This window comes from Diplotaxodon limnothrissa, linkage group LG19 (assembly GCF_057381915.1).
Source record: "Diplotaxodon limnothrissa isolate DT_005_m linkage group LG19, D_limnothrissa_male_GT1.1, whole genome shotgun sequence".
Taxonomy (NCBI): Eukaryota; Metazoa; Chordata; class Actinopteri; order Cichliformes; family Cichlidae; genus Diplotaxodon; species Diplotaxodon limnothrissa.
In genome coordinates, this window is record NC_140614.1 from 24,772,790 (window position 1) to 24,794,450 (window position 21,661).

General features: G+C 40.4%; 2 protein-coding genes across 2 annotated transcripts; both read left to right on the forward strand.

The window, feature by feature from the left end:
* The first annotated feature begins 817 nt into the window (after window positions 1–817).
* LOC146612290 (thrombospondin-type laminin G domain and EAR repeat-containing protein-like) lies at window positions 818–7,471 on the forward strand. The gene is made up of 13 exons (XM_085343031.1): window positions 818–902; window positions 1,884–2,107; window positions 2,601–2,947; window positions 3,358–3,448; window positions 3,545–3,701; window positions 3,796–3,927; window positions 4,008–4,078; window positions 4,215–4,373; window positions 4,461–4,662; window positions 4,742–4,974; window positions 6,727–6,905; window positions 7,030–7,131; window positions 7,318–7,471. Exons 1-13 carry the CDS (start codon window positions 818–820, stop codon window positions 7,469–7,471), a joined length of 2,136 nt encoding a protein of 711 aa, XP_085199157.1.
* A 969-nt stretch (window positions 7,472–8,440) lies between these two features.
* Window positions 8,441–21,646, forward strand: usp40 (ubiquitin specific peptidase 40). Its single transcript, XM_085342699.1, has 31 exons — window positions 8,441–9,127; window positions 9,228–9,295; window positions 9,388–9,501; window positions 12,668–12,832; window positions 12,943–13,089; window positions 13,249–13,392; window positions 13,480–13,608; window positions 14,652–14,768; window positions 14,875–14,982; window positions 15,085–15,285; window positions 15,450–15,585; window positions 15,801–15,882; window positions 16,068–16,239; window positions 16,317–16,401; window positions 16,487–16,557; window positions 16,634–17,043; window positions 17,126–17,279; window positions 17,369–17,429; window positions 18,142–18,195; window positions 18,432–18,520; window positions 18,688–18,774; window positions 18,851–18,887; window positions 19,011–19,075; window positions 19,595–19,669; window positions 19,763–19,978; window positions 20,063–20,181; window positions 20,297–20,362; window positions 20,514–20,724; window positions 20,865–20,960; window positions 21,036–21,130; window positions 21,301–21,646. The coding sequence occupies exons 1-31, from the start codon at window positions 8,932–8,934 to the stop codon at window positions 21,401–21,403; spliced, it is 3,873 nt and encodes a 1,290-aa protein (XP_085198825.1). The 5' UTR covers window positions 8,441–8,931; the 3' UTR covers window positions 21,404–21,646.
* Window positions 21,647–21,661: the final 15 nt, after the last annotated feature.

The following is a 21,661-nucleotide window of genomic DNA, read 5'->3' on the forward strand; positions in this document are numbered from 1 at the left end:
TGACATACATGCAAATATGTATTAATTGCAAAAACTATCTGACCAAGCTGCTCTTAGTACTTTCTCCATTACAGTCTTTGCTTATGTTAATACTATTTTGCTAATTCAAAACATATATGTGGTTCAGCATACTATTTAGCTTTACTATCTTGAAACATAATTACTTTTTCAATACTTGCAGAGCTTTCAGGAAGCATCTAGATGTCCTGAACATACACTAAAGTGCGATCACAACTAATATAGTAAAAGCTCGGCTTGGATGCACTGCTTGACCAAAGCTCGTGCAAGTGTTGTTGTTTTCTTTTGATTGCCTTTTAATAATAACAATAAAAAAAGCCCTTTAATCAATCATTTTTCATGTGATCACATTCAGATATTGTGCCTGTCTGCTTGTCTGTGAGCGTACACGTATACATTAACAAAGTGGTGCAGCTCACCCCTCTGGCAGGTCTGTGTCATCAGATTTGTGGTTGAGTGCGGATGACTGACAGGGTGCTTAGTGATTTGCATGAGTCCGGAGTTTAAAAGGAGCTGCAGGTGCAGGTTTTTCCACACTTATGAATGGATCTCTCCAAGCGCGGATTCTCTGGGACTTCCTACTCCTAACATCAATCTTAGGTTACCAGTGTGACTTTAATGATTGTCACCCGAATTTCTTCATAGACATTTTTTTGTTTGGAGCTGGAATTCTTAGCAGGCTCAATATGAAGTGTACACAGCTTTCTGGTGTGTGTTGTCATTTAGGATAGGCAAAGAAATACCTTCAGTATGGAGACATTCCTACCAACTGGAAACTGAAACAAACCGATTTTCTGCAATGTCAACGCTGATATTTATGCCGTTCCTTCTCCTGGGGTTAAGAGTAACTGAGACAGCCACAGAAACATGGAGGCAATGTACAGGTATTATTAAATTTTTATTCTATTTTATCTCTTCCAGTCTCAGCTGAGTTCAGCACATGTAATGTTTAGTTAATTATTATACAGCGAATGGCTTACTGTTTCATCTAAAACCCAGGAAGCCCCTCTAGCTAAAATACTTTTTGGTAATTCCAGCTGTCTGCATCTGCCTACAGTACAGTAGGAGTGCTTCTCTGTGTGGACGTGCATGCCACTTTAACCTAAATGAACATCCATAAACAAGTACAGACATTGGGTGTGGTTGGGATTCCACAACAATCCCGTACACATTGAAATATTAGGACGTACACAGCGCATGTTTACGTGATGTCTCATCAGTGTGGGAGTATTATTATTTTTCTGTTATCGTTGCTTAGGAAAGAGTATCTTTTTAAAAAAAATAATTAAATAACAAACCCACTGAAGTCTCATAAAACCCCACCACTACCTAGGGCTGTTTCTCACACTCCAGGGTGTGGTGGTGGCAGTAGTACTGGGACATTGAGGAATTTATTAGTTTCCTGTGGATCCTGACCTTTTTGACTCGTGTCCCTTTAAAACAAACCTCTGGTTTTGAAGATGCTCTACCACACTCAGCACTTAAGGTATATAGAGTAAGTAATCCTGCTGGTGCACTAATCATTTCAGCTCAAACTTTATATGCTCTTAGGTATTTTTCTTTCTTCTTTTTTTTTTTTTTACAATAAAGCATCAAATCACACTTTTCATTGCAAAACCTAAAGTTATTAAATTATTCTAATGTACTGAAGTTGAGTGAAAGTGTGAAGTACGGTGAATAGATTACTTCTACTGCAGCCTGAGAGCGATTTTGTTTAAATCCACTTTAAAAACTTTCAGCTTTTATTCTTTTCTAACCCATTAATCATCCCAGGAATTCTGCAGTGTTACTTTCGCAACACGAGGAAGTTTAAAGTTTGGCCATAAAACTCACTGCCATAGTCTTTATTTGCATATTTTGTTCAGGTTCGCTTCCCCTGGATCTTCTATCTTTTGTCCTTGAGAGGGACCCATCCAAACTTGTGCCGGGGGTGCACATGAAGCAGGCCGGCGGGGTGAGGGGGATTCATTTCTCAAGCCCTGATACCGCACTGAGCTTTCCCTCCTCCCAGATTCTGGTGAACTGTGACCTCTTCCCCAAGGAATTCTCCATCGTTCTGACATTAAAAGTCTCCGACAGTGCACCCAAGGTGAGCATCTGACTGAAACGCCTCGGTACTAATGACTGCAGGGGTGTGAAAATAGGAATATGTTGCAAGTAATAACAGTTGATTACTTAAGTAAAATAATAGATGCCACCACTCCACCCTGCTTTGCTTGAGGAGATGTTGTGTGTTACATAAATAGAAAGACTGTGTCTCTGCAAACCCAAAACACAGAATAGATTTGACAGAAATTCCTGTTACAGTGCCATATTAACCCTGACAGAAAGATGAATGCATACGCTGCTAAACTTGACACAGATGTCGGTATTGCTCATATTTACTGCCTATTGATTTATTTGCAATTAAACTTACATGCAAGTCTGTTCTTCTAGTGCAATTTAGTGTTTCAAATTGCAACATAGTTCATTACCCATCACCTAAAAAACTCCATTCTTGATTAAAAAGCGTATGCACTTTGTTAGCATCGTCCGCTGCCAAATTCAGTGTGTCTGGGCTTCCTTCTTGTTTTTCCAAACAGGGGAATGAATATGTGTTTTCTCTGATGGGGCCGAAAGGACGACCAGTGGATCAGAACAAAGAGGAGAACGATGGAGGCAGCAGCTTGAAAAGCAATAAAGAGTCAAGTATCACCGGAGAAGAGCAACACAGTCAGAAGACAAGAGTCAAAAGTGATGGGCGCCTCATTCTTGGACTTAAATTCTCGGGAAAGCGTCTGCACTTCCTTTATAAAGGTCACAGAGGGGTTGTAGAGCACTGGGTGTTTCGAGGCACCCAGCTGGCTGACAGCCAGTGGCACACTCTTGTTTTAGCCATTGGTAGTCATCACGTGAAGCTCACAGTGGATTGCAGCTCACCAGTGGAAATGTAAGCTCAGTTTCTCTCCCCTCTTTCTCTTCTCTGTTCTCTGGGTGGATACGTCTGTTTCCCACTTTACTCTGTTCCCTCCGATTTTGCCTTGAGGCGCAGTAGATCCTTCACCACAATAAAATGGTCCTGCTCAAAATCTGCGTATGCCCTGCAGCCATATCACAGTAGCCTGACAGTGTGTGATAGATGGTTTTTTAGTGGAAATTCCCTCTGGCACGCCGAAAGGAGGAATATCAACACCCACACAGCACTTGTACATGTAATACAGTTCATGTCTCACACTGAGTCCTAGAATGAGAAGAACAGAGTGAACTACTTTAATTATAGAGAATTTAGTTCATTTACAGAAGAAAAACAACTTACTCCACCTATTAGAAATAATTATGTATATCTTTTATGGCAAACAGCATTCCCTCCAGGCCTTTCCCTTCAGACCTCAACATTCAGGGATCCAGATTCCACATTGGTAGTCGGGGGCTGTGGAAGGGCTTGTTTTCAGTAAGATGCCTTTCTTTATTTCAGACTATAATAAGATTTGTAAAGGATATGCCATGAACTCGGAAATGATTACCTCTTCTGTGACCACATATCCAGGGTCTACTGCGACAGCTGGTTTTGGTGCCAGGTTCAGATGCTACCCATCAGATCTGCCCCTCTTCTGACCCCCAGCTAGCAGCTCTGTCAGTACCACCACTGCTTTTAGACCTGCCAGCCACAGGAGCAGAAGATGATAGACATGGGAATACCTATGGTAATTTGCATATGCATGTATTTTTACTCAGTATAAATAAGACATTGCATGTTTGCTTGCCTCTTTGATTGCTTTCTGGTTTTTAATATGTCAGAAACTGAAGCTAGAGTGTCTGTGGGCTTGGAGAAGTCATGCTCGGAGCAGCTACAGGGCCAGCTGTGGTTTAATCCCCTCAAAAAGGGCCTCTACCTCTGTGACGGTACAGTTTGGATCACTGTGTTAGAAGGTGAGACTCCAACTAACACTGTTTCTGTTCTTGTTTCTATGAAATAAAATCACATAAACCATTCATTTTCATTAACACAGATCGCAAAAGGCTGGACTATGTGCTGGAACATCAGGTGCTCACCACCAGCTCAGAGACCCACGACATAGAGGTATTTATCCACCATTTGCTGTGAAACTTACTTAGGTCTTATTGTCTGATACTTTATTGTCTGATACTTTTGTTTCACTTTCATTTGGGATTTCCTGTACATAAACCCGCTGTGAAAAAAAAAATCCAATCTCCAGCTGTTCCAGGTACCTGGTATGGGTCTGATGGCTGCTATGGCTCATCGGTCGGCATCTGGCTCTGCTGTGTATCTCTGGACTAAAACAGGTTTCCAACTCTATCAGAATATCAGCACCAACGGAGCCCTGGCTTGGAGGCATTTCAGCATGGGCAATAAGGTGTGACAAGTTAGTGGAAAAATCACACTTTAATCCTACTAAAAGCTTTAAACCTATACTCTTTCTCTTTTGTTGTTTTTAATGTAGATATATCTGGTGGTGTCTAATTCTGGGGGAGACAGGCGATTTAACAAAGACTCACAGGCGGACTTTTCTGTGATTTACAAGTGGAGCAAAAGGAGAAAAAGATTTGTGCAGTTCCAGACTCTGCAGACGCACTGTGCCCGAGACTGGGAGGCATTTAATATAGATGGACATACATATCTTGCTGTCGCTAATCATAGACAAGGTAATATAAATATATACCTATACTACCCGTTAACTTCCACAGTGTCTGGCATGGCATCTTTTGCTTGTTTGGCTTTTAGGTGACAAGAATCACACTATAGACAGTGTGATATACAGGTGGAACAGATTATCAAAGTCTTTTGAGGTCCACCAGATGCTCCAGACTTCAGGGGCGTACGACTGGGAGTTCTTCACTGTCGGACCTTACTATTTCCTGGTGGTCGCCAATGCTTTTGATGGCGTGACCACTTCTTTAGACTCCGTCATCTACGTTTGGGTGAATGGAAACTTCCAGGTGTTCCAGAAAATTAAGGTTTGTGATAAGAATAATGTAAAATGGTAAATGGTAAATGGGCTGCATTTATATAGCGCTTTTACTAGTCCCTAAGGACCCCAAAGCACTCTACACAACCAGTCATCTACCCATTCAAACACACATTCACACACTGGTGATGGCAAGCTACATTGTAGCCACAGCCACCCTGGGGCGCACTGAAAGTAGCTCAAATAGACTAAAAATATTTTCCTATCAGCTGTTTGCTGCTTCGCTACAAACCCCTCAAAACTCTGAGTGGGTTTGAGGACGGCATGGTTTCCACTCCATGGCAGGAAGTCATCTTCTGACCATTTGGGCTTTGGTTTCTCCTGATGAGATCTGTATCTGATGATTATGAAAAACTACCTTAAAAAATAGAGTATGTGGTTTGCTATGATTTGCTTGAGCGATAACGGTGCTTTGACGTGTTACTGATAGTGAATGGTATATTTGAATCAAACCACATCTGATGTGAGAGTGTTGACACATTAATAGTCTCGAGAGAAAACAGGAGGAATTGTGTAATTAAGGGGAACGCCCCATGCGAGATGTGAGGATGTACATGAACACCTCAGGGCTGCTGGTAATTAATTAACTGAAATAATAAAGAAAATGGGGCAGAAAACATATTTATCACATACTTTTAGTCATGTTGGCTCTTTGATTTCACAGAGGCAAAGTGAGTCTGTTAGCTCAAAATAATTTTAGCCCATTGGCTACATTTAATATTATCAATTTGGATCTCACCTATCCAGATCTTTCATTTACGTTGAATTAAAAGAAGGACAAGTTCACTCTGAAAATGCTCACATTTAATGAACCATCTATCTACAAACTGATGAAAGGCTTGACATGTCTTCAGAGAAAAGGTGGACCATATATCTTTGCTTTTTTTGTTTATTGGCATATGCTTTAATTATAGAGAGTCGTAAATCCAAAAGCATCGGCACGCCTCCTTAAGTATCTTCAGTTTTGGATGGCGCGCCATAGGTAATGTCTTCGTGACTCTGGCTTGGATAAATCTATCATGGGGTGAGCCATTTTTAATGGCTTATAATATTTCCTGGAACAAAGTAAATGAAAAGTCCAAGTCATATTTTAAGCTGTCCAGTGGATGTCAAAAGAATGTCCCAACAAGTTCACCCCGAGATTGGAGCATTGGAGCAAGACTGTGCATTGTTCAGAGAAATTAAAAAAAAAACAACCCAAGAGTTACATTTCTGATTCAGACACAGCACAACTAGAAAAAGACTGAACAAGTATGGCTTGAGTGGAAACGTTGCTAGGAAAGACTCTTCTCTTAAAAAATAACATGGCATCACGGATTAAGTTTGCAAAGTCGCATTTGAACAAACCACAAGATCTCTTGAAGAATATCCGTTGGAAAGATGAGACCAAAGTGCAGATATCTGACCATAGTGCACAAAATCAGACACAGGTTATCAGCACAAACACCTCATAGCAGCTGTCAAGCACAGTGGTTGAGGAGGGATGATTTGGGCTTGTTTTGCAGCCAGAAGGTCTGGGTAACTCCTCTGTATACCAAAGTATTGTAGCCACAAATGCGAGGCCATCTGTTTTGGCTGAAACTGGATCCTGCATGTATCAGCAGTTTCATCTAGCACTGTAAAATATAATAGCAGCAGAACTCTTCTCATCAGCAGCAATATGCAACTTACTTAACTTCTGTGTGCCACGAGTTTCCCATTTGAAGGCTAAAGTATTTGATTTATTGATTGTTTCTTTTAGACGTTCTGTGCCACAGACTGGGAAATGTTCCAGATTGACAGCAGAGTTTTTTTGGTTGTTGCCAATGGACACAGACTCCATGGTAATGGACCGAGTCAGTACACCATTAACTCCACTATCTATGAACTGGACATGAGTGCACAGCTGTTTGTCCGCTTCCAGGACATTGTCACCTACAGGTATAGATGTTCAATCACCAGATAATACTTACCAGGTGTACACACGCTCAGAAACATTTTCTTGATGCGTCTGCTGTCATTTTATCTGTTCATTATCTCCACATACCTTCCTCTTTCTTTCCAGTGCAGTGGATTGGGAGTTCTTCAGCCTTGGGCAGGAATATTTTCTGGTTGTTGCTAACTCCTTCAATGGAGAATCCTACTCTCTCAACAGCATTCTCTACAGGTATTCAACTTGTCAACAGCACCCCTCCCAATGTGAAATAAGTCCACCTTATTGCCTTTTGGTATCCGCCTTGAAACCATCTCAAACATCACACACACACAATTCTAATATTGATTTATTATCTTACCGTGAGAGCAGATGGAAATACTGCACTAATGGGATTCATCTTTTCTGTTTTGCTTTTAGGTGGCAGGGATATGAAGGATTCGTTCCTGTTCATTGGCTGCCAACGATCGGGTGCAGTGACTGGGAATTTTTCAGCGCTAAAGGAGAATCATATTTAATCTACTCCAGTGCCAAGGCACCGCTCTCCAAAGTGTTCATGCTGAAAACCTACTAGACAAACAAACAAAAAAAGTGTGGCTTTGTGTCCTGCATCTGTGTAATTGTACACAATCTATCATGTATGAAAATAATTTGCAAAAGGTCATTTAAAAAGGTCATTTAATGGTTACATTAATTATTGAAATTTTATTGACTTTTTAAATTATTGTCTGCTCAGAAATTCCCTCAGGGTGTTGGCTGGGGTACCTTTGCAGTGATCAGCCCTGCATACAGTCACCCTCCACACAGTGATATGTTAACCACTGATGTACCTCATTTTAAGACAAAAAAAATCACATGGACCAAAGAAAGTCTGTTTTTAATATATATTTGTGTGTATCGTGTGACAAAACTTAATACAAATTTCTATATACTCTCTCTCTCTGTAAGAGCATTGTGATTTAATATTATTTTGTTTACTAACTGTAATATGTTTTCTTAAATAGAAAAGTGTATTGTTTGTTGTTATATTTTGCCTCTGGCTGCATGAATTGTATATGAAAAGTGATAGTAAATTATTGAAATTTAAATAAACTATAATTATTGTGTTTATGTATGGAATAAGAGTTGTTTATACCAACAGATAATGTTTAATATTTGAATGATGATTTATTGAAGTTTTTTTTGTAGCTAATCATTTATTTGGTACAGTTTTCCTTAGACAAATAATTACCCATTGAGCTCTGACACTCACAAGATGTTGGTCTATAAAAGACTACAAATCACATAATACATGCTTAACCTCAAAGCATAGACTTGCCGGAATTGTAGTTTTTACACAAAATTATTTTGCTATAATCAAAACGTAGATATGAAACGTGGGCTTTATCCATACCTGTATCATAAAATTACATAAAATCGCAGAAATTAAACTGGTTAATTATGGAAAAGAGCTTCAGTTACTTTCACTGTTGTGTGCGCATTAACCAAGCTTGGTACTACAAGAACCATAATGCATCATTTCATTCTCGGTCAGGAAGAAACATGGCTGCTCACTGTTCAACGACGGTATTTTTATTTACGTTTCGTTTGTTTTCTGCTTTACGACAAACAGAAGAAGAAATGGCTTATTTTGGTAGGGATGCTGTGTAAAAGTTCAATAATAAAAACTGTTAGAGTTTCATTAAGGCGACGTTGTTTTCCCAGTCGTTGTGACACAGTTCCCGACTGTGTGATTTTTTTTTTCTTTTCAATTTTCGCTGAGCTGTCAGCTGCTCGTTGGTGTCGGTGCTTTGCTAGCGTGCTGAGCTACCCAAACGACTGCAAATTTCATCCGGTACTAGTCGCAATGTTTAGTCCCGTAAAGTCTTCTTACTTCAGAGTCAGTCCGGCCATTGTCAACAGAGAACTCGGCAAAACCAAGATGAGATAGCAAGAGGGCACGTCGGAGTGCTAACACACGCTTTACTGCAAGGCTGAACCCCAGCATAAGCGAGACACAACGGAATAATAACCACACAAACCCCCTAACGCAGCATGTTTGGGAATCTATTTGAGGAGGAGGAAGAGGATGGCTTCTCTTCGACTTCCTCCAAGGGAAGAGTTTCAAAGATGGGAGATGAGCCACCTCCACGTCGAGGAAGAAGCAATCTGTGCGGCATCAAAAACCAGGGAGGGACCTGCTATCTGAACTCTCTGCTCCAGACCCTGCTCTTCACCCCCGAGTTCAGAGGTGAGGACAAGTGATCCTCCCTCCAGTACAGCTCATAATAATAAGGGGACAATTTAACATAGTTTGTTTAACATATTTGTTTTGTGGTGTGTGTTTGCAGAGGAGCTGTTCAGTTTGGTGCCAGACGAATTAGGATCCCTGGAAGACAAAGACAAACCAGAGGCTAAAGTATGTGTATGCATGGTTAATGTAGGTGCAGTCTCCATGGGTCTTTTTTTTTTTTTTTTAAAGTTAATGAGGTTTGCTCTCCTTCTCCTCAGGTCAGAGTGATCCCATTGGAGCTTCAGAGGCTCTTTGCCCATCTGTTGCTAGTGGACCAGCAGAGTGCTTCCACTGCTGGCCTTACTGACAGCTTTGGCTGGAACAGCAGTGAGGTATGTGCACTTTATTTGCTTCATGGAGGTGGAGGAGATGTTGGTTGATGCACCAGGACAATGAGTCATCAAAACATATAAACTGACAAAAGAATGCTTTGGCACAGTTTTTTTTTTTCTTTGATCCAAAATTCTTCTTCAGTGTCTCTACAGTTACAGGAAGTGGGCTGTTTTTCATACTTATTACTTGGTACAGTCAGTAAAGACATGATAACTACAGGGAGTGCAGAATTATTAGGCAAGTTGTATTTCTGAGGAATAATTTTATTATTGAACAACCATGTTCTCAATGAACCCAAAAAACTCATTAATATCAAAGCTGAATGTTTTTGGAAGTAGTTTTTAGTTTTAGCTATTTTAGGGGGATATCTGTGTGTGCAGGTGACTATTACTGTGCATAATTATTAGGCAACTTAACAAAAAACAAATATATACCCATTTCAATTATTTTTGTTTTACCAGTGAAACCAATATAACATCTCCACATTCAAAAACAAAACAAAAACAAATCAGCGACCAATATAGCCACCTTTCTTTGCAAGGACACTCAAAAGCCTGCCATCCATGGATTCTGTCAGTGTTTTGATCTGTTCACCATCAACATTGCGTGCAGCGGCAGCCACAGCCTCCCAGACACTGTTCAGAGAGGTGTACTGTTTTCCCTCCTTGTAAATCTCACATTTGATGATGGACCACAGGTTCTCAATGGGGTTGAGCTCAGGTGAACAAGGTGGCCATGTCATTAGTTTTTCTTCTTTTATACCCTTTCTTGCCAGCCACGCTGTGGAGTACTTGGACGCGTGTGATGGAGCATTGTCCTGCATGAAAATCATGTTTTTCTTGAAGGATGCAGACTTCTTCCTGTACCACTGCTTGAAGAAGGTGTCTTCCAGAAACTGGCAGTAGGACTGGGAGTTGAGCTTGACTCCATCCTCAACCCGAAAAGGCCCCACAAGCTCTTCTTTGATGATACCAGCCCAAACCAGTACTCCACCTCCACCTTGCTGGCGTCTGAGTCGGACTGGAGCTCTCTGCCCTTTACCAATCCAGCCACGGGCCCATCCATCTGGCCCATCAAGACTCACTCTCATTTCATCAGTCCATAAAACCTTAGAAAAACCAGTCTTGAGATATTTCTTGGCCCAGTCTTGACGTTTCAGCTTGTGTGTCTTGTTCAGTGGTGGTCGTCTTTCAGCCTTTCTTACCTTGGCCATGTCTCTGAGTATTGCACACCTTGTGCTTTTGGGCACTCCAGTGATGTTGCAGCTCTGAAATATGGCCAAACTGGTGGCAAGTGGCATCTTGGCAGAGATGCACATCACCTAATATGCTTAATTGGTAGTAGGCTTTCGAGCCTATACAGCTTGGAGTAAGACAACATGCATGAAGAGGATGATGTGGACAAAATACTCATTTGCCTAATAATTCTGGACTCCCTGTAGCTGTGGGTTATTAGTTTAGTCAGGTAGTGTCTGTCCATAATTACACAATCCACATTTACGTAGCTCATGGCACATAGTTACCTCTTTGTTTACATAAATCCTACCTGGAACCACCACGAGTACATGGAACAGGGAAACTTAACAAGGAACCAAAGGCCTGTTTGAGAATATAACGAAAGTTTCCGGGCATCACCCATGCAAACAATAAAAGTAGTTATGTGATCTCAAAAGGATCTTCTAATCAGCTAAAAACATCTGTTATAGTGTTGTTTATTTACTACCTAATTGTTAGGAATTAGGAATATTTCTAGCAACTCGTTGAATCAGTGGAGTGAAGAATTAAGGCAGTTCTTAAGGCAAAACTAGGTCCAACCTGGTACTAAAAACATGTACCTAATAAAGTGGTATATATTTACTGGAAGGGAAGCCGTGGATCTTAATTGAATGCAGATTTTACTTAACCCTAACCCTGTCTGTAGTTGCTGGGCAGCTAGCTGTCTGACATCAGTCTGATAGGAAATACTTACTGAAGTTAAACTCCAGAATCAATTGCAAATTTAAGGATAATCTTACATCAATATTTCATAATTGGACAATATAAACACCACCATTTGCCTCCATAGAAATACTCAGATTTAATACATAGAAAACTCAGTCTGTGCTGTAGCTTCGCTGTCCTCAGATTCAACTTTGCCTCTTGTTTTTCCACTTTTGTGGACCTACCAATCTAATTCTGTGTACATGTGACAGTTAACAGAAACTAGATTTTAGACACACTAACTTTTATCAGCCCAAGACTGGAATTCCATTTTGTCTGGAGCCTGTTCAGCTGCCTACAAGCAAAATTAATACAATAAGAAAGAACAGAAAGAAACAGAATTTGCCACAGGGCATGCAAACCACACGTTCAAGTGAAAACTGTACATTCTGTGATATGTTTAAACTTGAAGCAGTGCTCTAAAACCTTTGAAATATGACGTGCTGGAGAGATCATTCGCGTATTCGGGTAAAAATGTTGGAACAAATAAGTTGCTGTGTGTTATTTACTGATTTAAAATAAAGAGTGACTTGCTATCGTCCTTACTTACTACAGTTTTAGTGCAGTTTAAAATATACTGTATATTTTGAAGTCTTAAAGATTTAAATGTACCTGTAGGGTCCAACAGACATATAAATTAACATTATTATTCTTTTATTGTCACTGATGTTTTGGTATTTTTTTCAATTTACAAACCATAATGCAGAAATAATTTAGAAATGATGTCATCCATAGTTTTTACATAGAAACTTGTGATATTAGTGTTTACAGCACTGGTCACTGTCTGCAGCAGAGTAGCATTACAGCTGAGGACGCTGCAGAGACAAGCAACGTATTTATGTTGTGTTGAAAACGACATGAAACAGATTGCCTTAAAACTTAATGAGCAAGCATCCCATTGTTTTTCTTTTCATTTCTCAGCATCATCTCACAAAAACCCAGGGTTACTTGTGCCACATTATATTGAAAAAAATAAATTAGCATCAACAATAATACAAGTAAATGTAATAAATATATAAGGCAGGGGGCAGAAATGTAAACACTGAATCTGCTAAGAGTTTTTACTAAGGCTGGATTGAATCTTATTTATTTATTTATAGGTAGTATTGGATCTGTGGCACATTTTTTTTTGTTTGTTCCTAAATTGATTCTTTTTCTGTTGTCACGTTGTTGTTGTTTTTTTAAGGGAACAAATCAGCATGATGTGCAGGAGCTGAACAGGATTTTGTTCAGTGCATTGGAGCACTCTCTTGTGGGCACCAGTGGCAGTACATTTATTCACCGTCTCTACCATGGAACCATTGTCAACAGTATCGTCTGCAAGGAGTGTGGAAATGTCAGCCAGAGACAGGTGTGTGTGCAAACCCAAACTCGTGACATTACAGAACACGATGCAATAAAATGCGTCTTAAATGCAAAGAGAACAATAATCAATGAACCTAATTTGTTTGTCTTCTTCAGGAGGACTTCCTGGACCTGACAGTGTGTGTTTGTGGTCTGCCTAGTCTGGAAGACGCTTTGTGGAACATGTTTGTGGCAGAAGAGCTGTTTGAGGGCAATAACCTATACCGCTGTGCACAGTGTGACAGACTGGTCACTGCTGCCAAGGTCAGTGCCAATTTTCAGACAGCGTAAATACAGCAGTGAAGAATACAATGCAGTAAACATTTGTACTTTTTTACCATGCTCGACATTACAATGATTTCTTCCACTTTATTTACATTAACAATATGTAATTTGTTCTTTCTCACCATTCTTATTATCCAGTCTGCTAAACTAAGGAAACTCCCTCCATTCATGACTATGTCTTTACTGAGATTCAGCTTTGACTTTGCTAAATGCGAGCGATACAAGGAAACAGGACGTTACAGCTTCCCCCTCACCATTAACCTACGACCCTTTTGTGAACAGGTACTTGGGAAATTTAAAATTTAGCTTATGAAACACACTTTGCTGCATTAAAATGGCTTTTACTGTTATATTTCCCCCCTCCCACAGGCTGATGGAGATGACTCTGATTACTCCTATGAGCTCTTCTCTGTCATCATCCATAAGGGTGGCTGCTATGGTGGCCACTACCATGTTTACATCAAGGATGTGGATAAACTTGGTCGATGGGAGCCACCGGTGAGAAAAAGAGATGAGCCAAAAGAAAGTACACCCTCTGTTAATTCAAAGGTTTTTACATATCAGAACATGATCAAAATGATCTGGTCCTTAACAAGTCTGCGATAACAACCTCAGATGAACAGCAACACATGATATATTATTAATGTGTCATTATTTATTTAACAGCAAGTAAGCCAAAATGCATACTAAGTACACCCCATGATTCAGTGGCTTGTAGAACAACATTTAGAAGCAATTGACTTTATCAGTCTCTCACATCATTGTGGAGGAATTTTGGCCCACTCATGTTGGCAGTCATTATGGCACAGCTCTCTTGAAATCCTATCACAACATTTCAGTCAGGTTGAGGTCTGTATTTTGACAGGGTCATTGCAACACTTTGATTTCTTTCTTTTGTTCAAATGCATTTTTGCAAACCTAACCTGTGTTGTTCTTTTTAGAATCAAGCGTCTTTTTCTTGGCAACCCTTCCAAAACAAGCTGTACTTGCTCAGTCTTTTTTTAAATTCTACTGGGATGAGCTTAAGCATTTAGCACACTAACTGAGGTCTTTAGAGTCTGAGATGTAACTCTTGGGTTTTCTGCAGTTTCTCTGAGCATTGCAGGGTCTGACCCTGAGGTAAGTTTGCTGGGGTGTCCATTCCTGGGAAGGCAGCTGTTTTGAATGTTTTCCACTCGAGAATAATCTTTCTCACTGTAGAATTATGGGTTTCAGATTGTCTGGAAATTGTTTAGGCACCAATTGTCAAAACTTCTGCTTTTATAGAGGTGGTTACATTTCTGTAATCATTTAATCAGGTGCATTTGATTATGAGGACCTTGCTGCTACTTACCCTCTTAATAATGACACCGATAACATGTCACATGTTATTATTCATCTCAGGTTGCCTAATTTTAAGATCTGGAGATCAGGGTGTACTTTCTTTTTCCACTGACAGTATACTAACCGCCCGTACTTGGAATAATATTTTAGAATATGATACACATTGATTTTCTTTGTGTACTATTATCAGCAAATTAAGAAAAGCTTCTCATTGTCAGGAGGAAGACTGCAAACCTAAAACTCAAAAGAAAGCTAAAGTGGAGTTTAAGGAAGTGTTGGAGCCAAAACTTCATGAAGATGACCCTTTGTCCATCGTCACCACTATTATTGCCCAGGTACTGCATGAAAAATCGTAATTCTCATTTTCATTTTTTGAGTTTTGACCAGCATTGAGATGCTGATGAATAATGAATAAAATGCTGTGTCTTTGCTGTCCACTAGGAGTCATCAAAGAGTGTCCTGCTGGACCAGTTGGGCCAGAAACTCTTGGATAAGATTGGTTCATCATGGAACAAAAAGTTCAGAAAACAGTATGGACCCATTTGCAAGGTATCATTAGTTTCAGGTTTTGACTATGTAACTAAGCTTATGTCATTTTGTGTGCATGCAAATCCTGAATCCTGTTGCAATGCTTGGTCTTTTATAATTTAGTTCCTGCAGTCGCACAATGATGTTTTCATGATGGTGTCCAATGGCACTCGAGTGGCGCTTAAGGCAAACCCACCAAGCCCAGCGACTGAGCTCCCCAGCCCCGCAGAGCTTACCTCAAACTCTGATCCTTCACCAGCTCCAGTCTCGGGAGCTTCTGAGCCACAGCTTTCACTAAACCAGAAGCCAGAACCGGAACCAGAGGTACTAAAGCAACAAGCTTTGTATCAGGAATGCAGGGTTTAAATTACAGTCCAGTCTCAAGTCTTTTGAAGCCTCAAGTTTGTTTTTCTTCAGATTCCTGGTAGACATCTTGTGATTACTTTGATGCCTGTTTTCTCACGGAGCATCCTCCTGTCTGTCAGCAGGGTAGCCACTGGTTTGACCTCAATGACTCAACTGTGACCTCCATCAGGGAGTCGGACATAGAGAAGCAGTTCCAGGGCAAAGAGAGCGCCTACATGCTGTTTTACAGAAAAACACAGCTGCACAGGCCCAGTGAAGGTAATGAATACCATATTTTGCATTTGTAATGGAAAGATTATATCCGCTTAGTTCGACAAGGGAAGGAAATAGGGGAGAGGTGAAGTTAGAGTTCAGAGGGTTCTTGTTAATATAAGGATCAGTTAATTGTTGATTTAATCTAAATGACTAGATACAAGTAGTAATAAAAGTCATAATAAAAAGACTAGCTAATTGTTTTATACTTTCTTTTCCAGCTCTAAACAATCCCCAATATAAAGTTCCTTCTCACCTCATCCAGATGGCTCAGGAGGAGAATATCAGACTACAGCAGATGCGGTATAGAAATGAATAAATTTATACATGATGCTCTCATCAGTTCACCTGAAGCTGTTTAGTATCTGACTCACAATCATGACAGTCCAGCTGTATCTTAAATTTAAACCAAACAACAAATAGAAAAAATGAGAAATCTGAGCTACTTATGCAAGTTATTCATAGGAGTTTCTTTGCTTTTGTTGCAGTGAAGAGTTTGAAGCCACTAATAACACACTGGAGCTGCGTCTGCACCTGGCTCCCTCTTATAGGCTAGAAAATGGAGCTCTGCAACCAGTCAGGAACAAACCAAGCGGCAGCACTGCTCTGAGTTTTGACCGTAGAAAGACTGTGGGAGACCTGCGATTAGCTATCTATCAGGTATTGTACCTCTGAAATCAACAGCTGTTCTATGTTGAGGTCCTGAAGGTGACAATAACAATAAATTGTTTGTTTAGATGCAGGAATTCTGGGAGGGAGATATGGCTCTGACTGTGGCCAAGAGTCTTCCAGCAGGTTTACACCTCTACAGTACACTCACAGGTTAGAACCTTAAATAAAGGCTTAAATAGATAGAAGGTAGTGATTTATTTATTTTGTAACTACACTCTGTTTTCGTTCTGAACAGATGACAGTGTTTCCCTGTACAGTGCAGGCATCTGCACAAACACAGAGCTGTTTGTGTGGAATGGCAGAGAGGTGAGGAGAGGCATGATTCATCACCTGCTTTGTTGGTCGATAACTGGCATCTAAAATGTTTTTATGATCTTTTCAGGTGTGTGGTGCATCTGTCTTGACTGGGGCTGAGTGGGAGCCTGTCCTGCTGACTGTGGTGCGTCCCTTTTTAGGTGATGATGTGGATAAAGAGGTGGAGGAAGATGTGGAGAGTGAGGAGAACAGAAAAGGTTTTGAAAATGGTGGTCCAGGGCTCAAGAGGGAGGCAAGAGGGTTTGCTGGTGGTGTGACTCTTGGGGAGGTGAGGGACTCACTCGGGGAACCTAAAGAAAGCCTGCTGTGCCAAGAACATAAGGGAGGCAAAAAAAGGGAAGAGGAGGCAGGAGAAGGTGGAGGGTCAAGTGGATGGAGAGTTTTCCCCCCTGACGACATGCAGCGGACACTGAAGGAGCTGTCGCTGAAAGATGGAGATGCACTGTTGGTGCTGGAGCCACAGTCATTTGACAACAGGTAAGTTTCCTATCATGTGCTAAGCATTATGGAGGTTTTCTTTATGTGTTTGTTTTAAAACCTTCTTCCCAACTGTCTTTAGCATCTTCACTCGAAATGGAGATGTTGTCACTGTGACTACACCGTCTGACTGCCGCTGGCTCCAGGTGGAGTTCCGGCCTATTGCGAAAGGAGGTGAAGGGAACAAGGAAGAGGAGAATTTTAAGAAAATCAAGGTTCCAGCCACAGGAAATATGGTCAGTAGTTTGTTTGTGGCTCTCTCTACTTCCTTTATATCTTTTTATTTAAGAGATATCTAAAATTACTTGATTTTTGTTTCCCACAGCTGCTGTCTGAGGTGAAACTGAGGGCCATAGAGGAGCTGCAGTTAGGGGATCAAACCCCAGGCAAGATGCATACTTATGGAAAACTGCAGCACTACACAAGCACATCAATACTTCATATTAAAAGTACAGGGTTTATCAAAAAGAATGCTCAAATTTCAAATAGCCATATTTTTGTTAAAAGTAATGGAGTTAGAAGTTTGCAGGAACCTGTAAAATACATGCCTGAATATAGTTTTAGATACAAAACTTATGTTTACAAGTGCTCAATATGTGCCCGTCCAGAGTCATGGCAAATGTCCATACAATATTCAAACTGGGCACATACTTTTGCGAGCATGTCTGGAGTCATTGCACCTGATGCTGTTATTATCCTATGTAGTGGCACTTTGAAGTCAAATCGAGTCTTTTTGTTACACAGTTAGAAACTTAACACAGGTTTTTATGTTGTTGTTGTTGTTGTTGTTGTGTTTTTTTTTTTTTTTAACCTTTTTATATCTTTAATTTACCAGCTATGTAACCAACAGACAAGTTTTGGGATTTTTTTCAAAGCAGGAAAAGCACAGGTGTAATTATTAGCATTAATGTTGGATATATTACATATAGCTGAGTTAGAGCTGCTGGTTTTTTTTTTTTGGTTTTTTTTTTTAGTACACAAAACGTAACATGTTTTTTTCCTCCAAGTTTCTATTCAGGCAGCTACAGAGTGTATTTTTGTGTAAGGTTTTTAAATGTACGCTCCTAAGCTGGCCATTTTTCCTGCTTTACTGACCAGGTGCAGAGTACTGTTTGAGGCAGTCTGACTGCACAGGGAAACTCCTTCCTCCAGGTACTGTGTCATTTGTTACCTCAGGGTAATTTTAATAGTGCAGATCACTTAGAGTTGGAAATCCCCCTCATTTTGCCAAAATATTTAGATTTGCTTTCCTTTACAGTTTTCCCTTATTAAAAAGTTGAAGCGGTACTCCCCCCTGCTTTTAATTTTCTTCTCTTCATGTGCCTTTGAAATCTTAAAACACGTTTATGAATCGCACTTGTGTCGTCCTATTCTCGTTTGCCTGACAGTGTGTGAAGAGTCGAGCGTTCGGGATGCAGGGGTGCGACTCATGACCACACTGACTCTCTGTCCGGGTACTAGCCCCAAGGCATCGCAGGTGTGTCTTTTATTTGAAGTCTTCAATGACGTCTCTTTTACTTGCAGCTGCACTGAACAAAGTTGCAGAACCTTTAATCAAGACCTGCAATTTAAAACGACAAAAACAAATCATGGCACATTTAAAAAGCTTGTTTGAAGTTTAGAAATTTACACTTTGCTTTGCAGCTTTTCTTGCACTTTACTGTGGGTGCAGCTCCCTCTGCTGGCATGGAGATGGACATAATTGTGGAGAAGACTAGCACTGTTAAAGAGGTAAGGAAATAAAACTGCACATCATGCTCATAAATTTTTCTGCACTGAATAAAAATGTGTAATATTTTCTTTGCAGTGTCTAAAAACAATGCTGGACGCAGTTGGACTTGATGGTAAAACACTTTTTTTACTTTGGTTTTCCTAATGTATGTTTGCATTTGCTTTAGCCTCAGCATTTGTGAATTTGGCATTCCTTCTCACAAAGATGATCTCCTTATTTATAAATGTGTTTTTAGGCACATGTTGGCACTTGAGGAGGCTTGATTGGTGTGAAGAGGTCGGAGAGCCACTTATGGATGAGGTAAATAAGTGGAGAACTATTGTAATAAGTCAATACAATACAATACTGCTTACCTTTTGTTAATTGACTAATTCTTATTTGTGATGATGGTGGACAGGAAGTCTCCACGGTCTGTGATGTTTGCAGATAACATTGTGATCTGTAGTGAGGGTAGGGAACTGGTCAGGTGGAGACATGCACTAGATAGAAGAGGAATGGAAGTTAGTAGAAGCAAGATGGAGAATACATGCGTATGAATGAAAGGGAGACATGTTTAACAGTGAATATGCACATATTTTAAATACTTGAGGTCAACCATCCAAATGCAGGGGGTTGGTGTGACAGAGAAAGATGCTAGAGATAGGTAGAGCACCAAGAAGAAGACAATTTCTTAATTAATTCACTGTTTAAATGTTGCAATTAGTTTAAGTGACAGTAAAATAGTTTCATTATTACTCTGATATCATCTACTCAGTAGAAGTTACCCACATATGTTCCAGTGCACATGACTAATAAATCTTTATGGCCTTTGATTCTCAGGATGCTTCTCTGTCAGAGCTGAAAATCAGCAATGGAGAGACATTAGTTGTCACAGAAGGAAATTTGCCTTCGAAGGTACTTCAGTGTTTTGAATGTAATTGTGGATTAATGATGTGTTATAGCTTTATGTAGTGCTTTAGCATTTTTATGTCTTGTTTTTTCCATCAGGGTTTCCTAAAGATATCTATATGGCTGTACTGGCATCCAAAAAACATGGAAAGAGATTTTAATCACACAGAGAACGGGCCTGCTGACGGGCAGATGCCTGCAGGAACAACACACAATCAGTTACCTCCTTTATGTAATGGAAACGCTGCAGAGCTCAGACGTGTGGGGCAGATAGAGATATCAGATGAGGCCACTCTGGAGGACCTCAAAACTCAGGTGAACTGTTTTGGTTGTGTATGTGCTGACTGTCTCTTATAGTTAGCTATTTTCAGATGAAATACATGCTCACTTTGCTTTTAGGTTTTGACGCTGCCTGCCCTTCAGGAAGTGTGTGTGCCCACCACTGGATTCATGCGTGTTTGGCAGCTGGAGGGACGGAAGCTAGCCCGAATCCTCAGAGGACCGCAAGCCACACTCAGGTCTGAATGCTGTGCTCTCATTCGTACATTAATGGTCAGAGGATTTTTTGTTATTGACAGATGAAGGTCACTGAGTGATTCCTTCTTATTATCCTTTTGGTTTCTCCTTCTTCAGGAAGATGAAGCTGACCAGTGGTGCAGACCTTTGTGTGCAGACACTACTGAAAGAGGAAGATCTTGGGTAAGTATTGTGTTACAGCTCTTTTCTTACAAAACCTAACCCAATGTAATATCTAAATAATTCATTATGAAGTGTGTCTATTGCGCATATTTTTGTTTTTTAGTAACTTTTTAAAATAATTTTCCTTCTTTAACTGTTTCCTATTCACAAGGCCAAAAGACGTGCTGCTCTATGTTAAAATGGGAATACCAGGAGAGAGGTCTTACTACCCTTCAGAGGAACTGGTTTGGAATGCGACCCACGATTCCTCGCCTCGCTCTTTACGCACTTGTCTGGCTGCACGCTATGGCCTCTCTCCAGACTCTCTGCTGTTGGCCAAACACCAGCCAGACAAACACATCTGGGAGGAAATCTCCAACTGGGTACGATTAGATGAGGGAAGGTTCTTGAGTAGGAACCTGGTTGGGGGTGATACTGTATATACTTGCACTCTCTTGCATGCACTATTTTGTGCATGAAATTAGATTTGGCCTTCACTAAGTAGTTTGTCTTTAACTCTTAGACCCAACAGGTCTCCAAAAAGAAGAAGAAGAAAAAAACAGAATCACTCCTGGGAACACCGTTCCACCTCAAAGATGGTGACACAATTGGCGTCAAGGTAAATGCCTGTTTAATAAACTCTGTTCTGCTTTGGTTTCAGAGACACTCAGTCTGTTTTCCATACTTTTTTCAGAATCTTTTGATTGACAACAACAGGAACTTTATCACTCTGGAAGACGAGCAGGGCCAGCAGAGGCTCAGAGAGGAGGCTGAGGAACGCAGGAAAGGGTGAGAGCCCTTGGATACATGTAACAGCAGGGAAAATGCTTCTTATTTAATGAGAAATTAATATTAGTGTTTTCACTCAGTCATTTTACAGCAATGATGCAATCCATAAAGACTGTGTCCATTGGTGTTTGTTATGTTTTATGTTATTTGTGACTCTTGCTTACTTTCAGAGGGCAGGCTGCAGGCGCTGGTGAATCACTTAAGAAAGCTGGACAGACCAAATCCAGGAAACCAGAGGTGGCACTCTCAATCAGTGTTGGGGAATTCAGATAGCGTCCTTCTTCCATTTGTATAGATCACAATGAACTGTGATACTACATGCACACACTGTGAGATGCCACATTGCAATTCGGACATTTGATATCAGTCTTGTGCAATTTGTTTTTCGAGTACTGTTTGCATACTGACTTTCTCCACAAATCTCTTAAATCAAACCCTAAACCGCTTCCTACTTCTCAACTTTCTGACGGACAAAGAGAAGGAATTTATTTTTGGCACTTTGATTTGCTGTTTTGTTATAACTGACTTTGA